The sequence below is a fragment of the Pagrus major genome, chromosome 7, assembly GCF_040436345.1.
Source record: "Pagrus major chromosome 7, Pma_NU_1.0".
NCBI lineage: Eukaryota > Metazoa > Chordata > Actinopteri > Spariformes > Sparidae > Pagrus > Pagrus major.
Genome location: NC_133221.1, coordinates 24,823,179 through 24,833,281, shown reverse-complemented (window position 1 = coordinate 24,833,281; position 10,103 = coordinate 24,823,179). Strand labels below are relative to the sequence as shown.

General features: G+C 38.3%; 1 protein-coding gene across 3 annotated transcripts in view; it reads right to left on the bottom strand.

Annotated features, from left to right (window-relative positions):
• Positions 1-5,800: 5,800 nt before the first annotated feature.
• The window catches only part of cfap74 (cilia and flagella associated protein 74), a 59,800-nt gene continuing 55,497 nt past the window's right edge, over positions 5,801-10,103 (bottom strand). For 2 of the 3 annotated variants that reach the window (XM_073470719.1, XM_073470721.1), the window contains exons 35-39: positions 9,189-9,343; positions 8,845-8,977; positions 7,347-7,483; positions 6,632-6,766; positions 5,801-6,047 (exon numbers count right to left, since the gene is read on the bottom strand). In XM_073470719.1, coding sequence (XP_073326820.1) covers positions 5,943-6,047; positions 6,632-6,766; positions 7,347-7,483; positions 8,845-8,977; positions 9,189-9,343 — 665 coding nt within the window. In that variant the 3' untranslated portion in view covers positions 5,801-5,942. The remainder of the gene's footprint in view (positions 6,048-6,631; positions 6,767-7,346; positions 7,484-8,844; positions 8,978-9,188; positions 9,344-10,103) is intronic. The other variant, XM_073470720.1, reaches the window with a different exon arrangement.

Sequence of the window (10,103 nt, the reverse complement as noted above, 5' to 3'; positions counted from 1 at the left end):
GCACTCAGGTCTGGGAAACCCCACGTTACGGCAGCGTCACAACGCACGGCGAAGGGTCGGCGACCACTCCAACAGATCAGGAAATACTGCCATTTTTGGTAACACCAACACACCTAGATAACATTTACCTATTAAAACACTGCTTTTGATTCTATAACTTTGTAAATTTGAAGAGTTAAAATCAAATGTGACTTGTGCGTGAGAATTTCACATGCCACAGGAGGCTAGAACAACAGCATTTGTACACACCAAGCCCTGTTTATGTAAGGTATAGTTTTGAAACTGTGGCTTACACAGCTCCACAGGTTCTTCAGGATACTGTACTATAATTTGAGAGGAATAAATAGTTAAAATAATTAAGAATTAAAATAGTATGCTTGTGTTTAACCAATATTAACTTTCCATACACAATGTATACTCTATAACCTCAAATAAATGGTTCTCCATGAGACCCCAGGGTCTTAATAAAGTGGATATATGGCCCAAAGTGACCCCCTGTGAGTCTGTAGGATATGCAAACATGTTTGAGAGCTCCAGGAAAATGTGAATTCATGTCAGCACAACAACCGCTACTTCGAGCCAATAATACTGTCTCATTTGCAAACCAAAACAGACTGCGCCACAAATTTAACTACAGAAGTGCATTTACTTCCCCGTCAGCAAGCATGGCCAAAATACACCTTTACTAAAGGCACAATTAGTATAATATAATTTTGATCTTGTAGTTTTATTATCACGACTAAAATGAAAAAAATCAGGGCAAAATTATAAAAGAAAAATAGGCCAATATATTGTAGTTTGATGAACTATTATTTATATTTGTACTGTATTTGTATATTTTTACATTTTTTCGTATCCATAATTGATACCTTAAAGGGGCTATTTGTAAGAAAAGTTGAGTTTTGAGTCTCATTCCCAACTTGTCAAAAACTGACGCTATGGGATTGTAGGACGGGTCAGCCGCCATCTCAAAGCATCAGTTTTTGATGAGTTGGGAAACCCAGAGCATCATTATTTGATGAGTTGGGACTGAGACTTAAAAATCAACTTTTCTTACTAATAGCACTTTTAAAGGTGCACTATGTAGTTTTGAGGTTGACATTTTAATCAGAAGAGATCTTCATTGACTGATTTTCTTTATGCCTAAACAAACTAAATAAACAAACTGTTTTCATGACTGAATAAACAAACTAATCATAGAGGATAATTTAATACTGTTTTACTTTGTTTATATTTGGCGGACCCTGCCACCTTTCTAGCTTCAAACAGTGTTCTGGGGACCTTATTCTCCTCAGGGAACAGCTTGTTTATTCAGTTATGGAAAAGATAAATATTTCTGAGTTTGTATTATTTCCTCATTGAAATTCTGAGTCTGAATTTCTTCTCCAGAACTACACAGTGCTCCTTGAACAGTTATCAGACACTGCCACAGTCCCCAGAAATGTGGTCAATCTAAGCTGGCAGTGGAAGGTTTTGTTGACAAGTGATGTTCTCTGGATATTAATTTAGCTACATGTTATGGTTTACGACCTGATGTTACTCTGATCTAGTTCCAGCTTAGAAATCAGTGGGGACATACTTCTAGTGCTGAGTGTTTGTGGGTGGACCATCACCTCAGCACAGAAATGACTTGATCATTATCACCAGTAGTCTAGGTAGAGTGCTCAGAGGAGGGGTTAATGCTCAGCGGGTTAAGGCGTTTCTTGGAGACGTGGAACACTTTGTTGTCCTCCGAGACAACAAAGCGTGCTGGGGCTCGGTCCAATGGGGGAAGACAAGAGCATCATCGGCTATGGTTTGGATGAAGAACGCCCCTGAGAGTGTGCTCTTCTTTCTGCTGTAGCCCTGCATTTAGAGATGTAGCCTCTTGTTTGTGATCTGTTTTGCTGTAGTCTCTTTACACTCAAGTGGCCGAAGTGAAATGGGGTTAAATTGCATCATATTGACCTTAAAATACCGATGTATATTTTTACATTGACACATAATCACCTGTATGAATGTAGTGGATGAAAAAAGGGAGAAATCAAAAGAGAAAAAGACTGAAAAGGCATTGAAAAATACCCATCAATGTATACTCTGTGTCAGTAATTTGAATTTCCACCCAACTGTGTGTTTTTGTGTGTGTGTGTTCCTGCCAGTTCTGTTAACACAAACCTGTAGGAGGAAACTGGCCTGCTGTCCTGTATGAACAATCATCTGCTGTGTGGCGGTCCGCTCTGTAACCACACAACATTCTTTTTTATTTATTCACTACCTGTAACTTCATGAAAAACAGCAGCACATGGACTGAGTTGAAAACACTGCCCCTGTTTGTGCACTTGTGTATCAGGCAGTGTCCTGGGTGTGGGTTTCCACCGGGACTCATCTGCCCAGGTTAATGCTGGTGAGATTTAGTTGCCCCTGGATACACCCCTGCCTGTCTGCATGCATGTGTTGTGAAGCTTCTTTAGCAGAGCTTCGGGCCACCCGGGGGAGAAGGCTTATTGTGTGCATTCAGCCTTCTGATGAGGAGAGAGGAAAAGAAAACAATACACACCTCGATGTGCTTTCTGTGTAAGGTCATGAAAAGTATGATGATCTGTATGAGGGAAACCTTTAAAAAGAGGAGAATTTAACAATTGTTTTTTATTTCCCTCTAAGAAAGTGTAATTAATTCTATTACTAACACTTGAGCATCACATTCTTTATGGGGACAGCACACCAGTTGTCTGTATGTGTTAAGGTAGTAATACTTAACACGGGCATGGCCTTTACGAATGTACAGCATTTTCCTTCACTATTTTATAAAGTCACTTTCACTAACTCGCATTCACACACAGGCAGACAGGCGCACACAAGCACACACACCTCCCTTGAGCAGAGCTGGGACGGTAAGTAGCACTATCTCACAGTATTAGCGAGAGATCAGAGGAGAAATCAGATTAGAAAAAGAGGCAAAATGGCAACACAAATATTGCCTAATATGAGCTCATACATTTCATAAAACGAGTGACATTACACGAGGCTAAGCTCATAATGACCTTGCTTTTTATAGGCAGGTTGGGGTACAGTAATCTGATTTAGCATAATCTCCTACAATCTCTGATAAATGCTTACAGCATGTATCTCTGAGAGAGGTCAGATCCTATTGGTCCGTTCTGAGGCATTACTGACATCTGCTGTTCACAGGCACAGAGCCTGGCTCACACACACACAGTGGGACACTGCTAGGGGTTTTGTCAAGTCTCTGGAAAACTTTAATGATGTAAATGTGATTGAGTGATACTGTAAATAATCTAGGTGAGAAAGATTTCACATTGGTGCTGTTGTCAGTACCAGGCTATTCTTAATATCAAATTATTTAAAGACTGAAACGTTTTCCTGCTGTCCTCTTATGTTGATGACACTTACAATCCACATACAGCGGAGGAGCACACAATTACGTATGTGGAGCGATCACATGACTTGAATCTAATGTTTAATAAACACAAAGAAGTTGTACATTGGTCCACAGTATCTTGGTATTTCTGACACATAAAGAAAACATAAAGAACACCTAATCTGTAACATAAAGTAGCTCCTTTTAGTTGATGTACAGGGTGTTGGATGTTTCACACTGATCTCCTTTAACTTATGTCCATATAATTCCTGTTTTTTGAGAATAAGTGGTACTCAGTGAGATGATATGAAGAGACGAGAAGGATTTGAATAAACTGTTTTCTAAAAATGAGCTTGAAACAATACTGAGCTGCTCTATAATCACAAATGGAGTTCAACCCCTTATTTTTGAGAAACATTGTAGTCTTAGAAGTATTTTTAAAAGGTACTTGTAATGTACATGATATGTGTTTGTGGTCATTTAAAAAAACAAACAATTCTTGGAAAACTATTTTTATCCATTAAGAACAATCATTGTACTTACTGTAATTGTCGAAACTTTGTCAGGTCCTTTTAGAATAAAAGAAGAATTGGGAACGGGACAGCAGGTATTTTCTAATCTTCTTTGCAGATTATTGTTATGTTGCAGCTGCAATGATTTTATGGATGTGCCTCTGATAGAAACAAAATGAATCAAGCTAGTTAGAAAACAAGTTCTTCTTCAGTCCTATTAGAATGACACGTTCATAATACACTGAGGTAAACCGTTGTAGAAACCATCATCAATAAATGGTACATTTACAGTTAATTAAACTTAAGCTAATAGTTATTTGACAGTTAACAATGAAATGCTTTATAAAAACTGTATTAAGCAGTTATAAAGGTTTATAAACATCAGCTGCAACTTTACAATAAACATTTGCTTGATAAATGGTTTGTAAAGCATTTTATTGTTTGTATACAAGTTCTTATTATCCTGAATTTTACTCACGATGGATAAACACCTTCACTACAACACACTACACCACTTTAAATCCACGACATTGCAGGACTCATCACCACTGGAGGGCCAGTGGGGACATTGTGGGCTTCTAGTGGCAGCAGCTTGTAAGTGCAACAGTCTAGTGCAGCACTGGGCCCAGTCCACAGGCCTTGTGGATGGAATTAATAACCTGAGGACAGACTAAGTGATCTTCATTATGTTCAAAATCACATGAAATGTATGTTGATCTTCATTAAAACTACCACCATGTGAGAGCAAAATTGTGGGACATTTTCAGGGGTATTTGAGAATCATATCATCCAATTTAGGATTGTAAAATGCTTTCATAACATGCTGTATTGCAAAGATAAAAATAGGCAACTTAGAGAGAAGTGGAACGACACTCTTTGATCCAATTCTGTTGATTTTGACATCCATTTAAGCCTCACTTAAAAGATATGTGAGCTGTAGATTTGACAATCTAAATTTAACATGGCTTCACAACATAAGTACCCTTTGGTGGATATCCAGAGTACCACAGTTAAACCAGTCACCTCTAGGTTTTTGAAAGCTGAAGCTGCCAATAGAAAAATAGTAATAATCATTTGCAGCCTACTACTAAGAGTACTGCTGCCATATGATACCACCACTATTACTGTTAGCACTTAAGGCCACAGATCCAATCACTACTATTAATATTGATATAGAAGACCAATATGTCAGTCTGTGCCTGATCAATAGGCTATAATTTCATACAAGCGTATCTGTATTAAGACCTTCCCATTCTGTGTCACATTTCATAAACTGCCTCTTGTTTGGCCTCTGTGTGAACTCCTTTCACTCAATGGATACAGTGCCAGCAGTGCTACAGTATGTACTGTATACATCTGCTGGCTTACATCAGCTGACACACCCTTAACCATGATATAACACAGCTGCCTGCTTGGTATCAAATACACCCCCTGGTGGTGTAAATAGGAGCTACAGTCAGGTGACATTTAATGAATGTGCTGCACAGGGATGGTATGCTGTCTCTTGGCTTTAATAAAGAATAAAGGATTTTGTTAGTCTTGAATGGTCATTTAAAGTTATCTTTATACTGTCTTCATGAGCACCTTTATTGTTCCTCTTCCTCTCCTTTAGAAGCAACATAAGTATTTGTTTAGTTTTTTGGGGGGGTCCTTGTTTCTTCGCCACGTATCTATAACTCATGAATTTGTGTTGGAACTATGGAATGACTATTGAATTATAAATAACAAAGTTCAAAAAGGAAAAAAAGCGTTTACGATTTTATAATTTTATGATAATGCTAGTCATTTACCCTCAGATATTTCAAATCACTTTGGTCCTGTGTGATATAAGACCAACATAACCTGTAGGCAATACAGTCAAATTTATCACAGAATCAAATCAGATCCTTGTCCAAAACTTAATTAATTCCAGCTTTAATAATTAGATTCAAGTAATAAATAATCCATTCATTTGTTAATGTTGGCCACAAACATGTACAGTACACGTGACGTCTTTGTTTACTCTGTCAGTGATTGTCAAAGTGTGTGTGTGAGCAAATTTCCAACTGGCCGGCATCCAGGTACAGCAGAGGTCAGTCAGCAGTGGTGGAGACCAAAGCAATCAGGGTGACTCTGTAAACATTCGTCTCATCCCCTTTCAAGGTAACAGGCACACACGTCTGCACCACCTCGTAGGGCTGAAACACACACACAAAGTGATCTCATTAATAAATACCTAGTGCAGGGAGGTGAAGTTTCAAAATCTTTGTTTCTTGAAGCGTTGATGGTTGTGTTGCTATTACAGTACAGCTGTTGATATAAGATTTTTTTCTGTCGATTTTGTGTCAAACTATTTCTATATGGACATGACCAGGATTCAGTGTTCCCAACAGGTTTTAATTATTGTCAGGCTGGAAAAGGCTGAAACTGATTAAAAACATTAAAACAATAAAACTCTTGACATGTGAGGTAACCATCTCTTTGGCAATCAGTAATTTACTTGCTTTTTTGATGACTAGTTCAATTATTTTAAAGTGCTTTTATTTGTTTACTTTTTTTTAATCATTTGAACAACATGGTTGTAATAAGGCTTCTTTGACACTGGTCAACAGGAAAAGTAGATCACAGCATTTGCTGTAAAATACTAGTTTTGTCAATAATTGCCGCATAGACACAACTTAAAGTTGTTACTAACTTTTAGAAGGATTTCCTTATGCACTTTTTTCTGGAAAAGGTTGCTTTCCGATTTCAACAACAGTGATAAAAATAATCCCCTCCTCACCTTGTATCCACTATAGGGGGTCCATTTGATAGTGATGGTGCGTTTGTGGCCGGCCTCCATGGTGCCTTTGCCAGGCTCCACACTAAAGCCCTGCTGCTGCAGGGACGCCACATTATCCCAGAGAAACTCACCACTCTGGGGAAAAACAGACAGTCAAGATAAAATCAGTAGAATTTCTGAGTTCCCACCAATCCTTTACCTTGAAAAATGGTCTGGAGTATATAAACACTTTGCATTTTATGGTCCAGGAATCCTTATGCTATTATTTTAGCTGGCAGAGGGGAGAAAACGCTGCAGAATTTTAAGTGGCATTTTTAAAGAAAATTTAAACAATTAAAGCTAATGTAATGACAATATTTTAAAGTAAATTAGTTATTTATACTTTCTTGTTTTAAGAAGCATATAAAAAGGCAAAGATAGAGGCGTCAGATCACTTGTCATATTACAAGACCACAAGGGGTTTCAATGCTTTACAGAATAGTTGTATAATGAGTATATTCATATACAGTATAATAACAAAACTGAGTTTGAAATGTTTGTATGATGATTCCAAGTTAATCTCTGCCTCCAATAGGTTACTAACTGTTTTATGATGCATCACAGTGCACTTGGCGAAACACCTGGCAGCAGTCCGTTTCAGTTGTTATCGCAGTAAACCTACTGCGTCTACTGTTTAGTATATTTGGGCTGTCAGTATGTGATGATATCACAGTACCTTTTTACTGGGCTGTGTGGAGCGGATGCAGCCCACCTGCAGCTCCCTCACTGCAGGTGTGATGGTTCCTGCATTGTACTTGGCCCGCAAGGTTACCAGCACAGGGATGGTGGGCTTCTCCGTCACTTCTGACTCTGCTGATAGAGAGGACCAGAATGAATTGTTATCTCTTTGATGATCCTGACTTTTCATATAGCGCCATCACCAGGCCAAATTTCTCACCTACTTTGTTTACATACTTGCAAAACTACTGAAGTTCCCATCAGCCTCAGCTGTACTTTTTGTTTAGTGCTAATTTACAAATGTTACCATGCCCTAACTTAAGGTGGTGAACATGATCATTATCATGTCATTATGACTATATGTCATTATCAGAATGGTAGCACGTTAGCATACTACAGTTAGCATTTAGCTAAGTACAGCCTAACAGAGCTGCTAGCACAGCTGTCGACTCCTAGTCTCGTCTCTACTATTCCAGACTGATTAGGAGATTAGGCTTCCAGTCATTTATTTTTTAATTGATTAGTTCCTACAAATCCAGACTGTTTTCAAATGCATGCTGCACATTTCTAGATTTTTGTATTGCAGACTTTTCAAATGATTTTTAACAGGTAGATATAGTAAAAAAAAAAAAAAAGAATAGTTGTACACAGCTCTGTTTAGATTACATTGGGTGTCAGCATACGTGGACATGTTGACACGTGTTTGCACATTTGGTTCACGTGGAAATAAATTTTGGGCTGCACGCAGACTCTCCCTGATGACAAAATTTCCATCACATATGCCTCTGTAGCCATGCCAATGCAGAAACTATAAATTGGACTTAACTGGGATACATCTCAATGATAATGTTACACTAACAGGAATTCGTGTCGACCTACTGTGCAGTACGATGACTTACACAACTCAAGCAAGTTTCAATAGTTTGCTAATTGATTTTTTCGTACTCTATGCAAATGAATGAAAATCAATGGTTCGGAATGGAAAGGAACGCAAAAAATACATGCAAAAATCTCAAAACGTGTGGCATGAATTTCAGATTCAAGCTTACATTGCTTTTATCCAATGATTATGCTGTTTTTTATCCACCAATCTTTGATTCAGTCAAATTTACAGTATCCTTGTCTAGAATGTGTGTCTATTTTTACACATGGATTTGGTGGTGAAATATGAGCTAAATGCGGGTGGTGACAAGCTCATGAGCTGTCAGCATGCTACGATTAGCATATCTTACTACATCAAATGCCGTGCCCTTGCTTGCATAAATTATGGAATAGGTCTTAGTCATAGTTATTAGTCATATTTATAGTGTCAGTGGCTTTATGTTTGGTGGAGCCTTCACTTTCTTAAACAATATGCTTTAGCGTGAATCAATTTCCATGGATAATTTCCATAGAAAAACCAGTGCAGTATTGATCCGCTCCATTAATCTAACACCCCGTCCATCAAAACAGACGTGGATGACCCTGACAAGAAATGAAGGCGGACGCTTTGATACCTGCGAGCTGAGGTTGACTGGCTATCAGTGGAGGGAGGAGTGACTCAACGGGCACTGTCAGCAGGTCTCCTCCATATAGATACATGTTATGTGAAGACGCTGCACCCTTCAGATCCATCATACACACTTTACTCTGAGAGACAGAAATGGCACAGGGTTAAGGTTGTTATATCATGAAGAACAGCGAGAGTAGAGGACACACAGGGTGCCTTAAGTACATTTGGATAATGAGAGCACATTGGGAGGACAGCATTCGGCCTGTGATGACATTTAAGGCCAAGGTCAGGTTGAGTGAAGAAATGTATTCAAGGTGTGAGTCTTTGTGTGTGTGGTGGTCAGCTGACCTTATTCATGAGCTCTATGGTTAGTCTGTCAGAGTAGTTGACAGACGGGTGGTCGGGCTGAAAGGTGACAGTGATGTCCTGGCTCTGTCCTGGAGCAATGCTGCCCTCTACTGGCACCACACTGAACACACTCAGCCCACTGTAGTTTTGAGTTCCTGTATATAAAAGACACAAAATACTGTTATCCCTGTTACTGCTGTTAAAAATAATGAAAACGAACCTCGTCTTTATTTTACTGAGCTTGTAATAAAACCACCTGTCTAATCTCTCCATGATAGTTGGGATGGAGCTCAGTGGAGAAATTATAAGATCTCCACACTGATTAAAATGACCAAAAAAAAAAAAACTAACTAACAAAAAACAACTATACTATACTTACTATAGCCTGACAAATGGTGGATGTTGATATTTTGTAGTTTAAAAAATATCTGATAAAGATATAGATCTATAGAGAGATATATTCTCGTTTTATTAATTTTTTTTATTAAGACCAAGGCACAAACAGTTGAAAAATCTTCTTGTCAGCGCTCTCTGGTGGACAAACTATGGTGACAGTTTACCTCAAAACTACTTTTGGCAAACATAAGCAAACATAATACATTAATACAACCTAGAATTATCTCAAGCAGCTTGAAATATGTATTTTGTCCTTAGCTCCTCAGCAGTAAATCAAATTCTTGACACATTGTCACACTGCACCACAAACTTTGATCTTCACGCTCACTGAAAATGACACACGGCTGCCCCTTATATGCACAAGAGGGTGGAGAGGTGTTAATGTTCTGAATTAATAGCGGCCACAGATGCTGTGTGGGCCTGCTGATAACTACAAGACAAAATATTAAACAAATATGTAAAAATTTTATAGTAATTTATAGTGCAGTAAAACATCTTTTTACTGCACTATAAAGCACT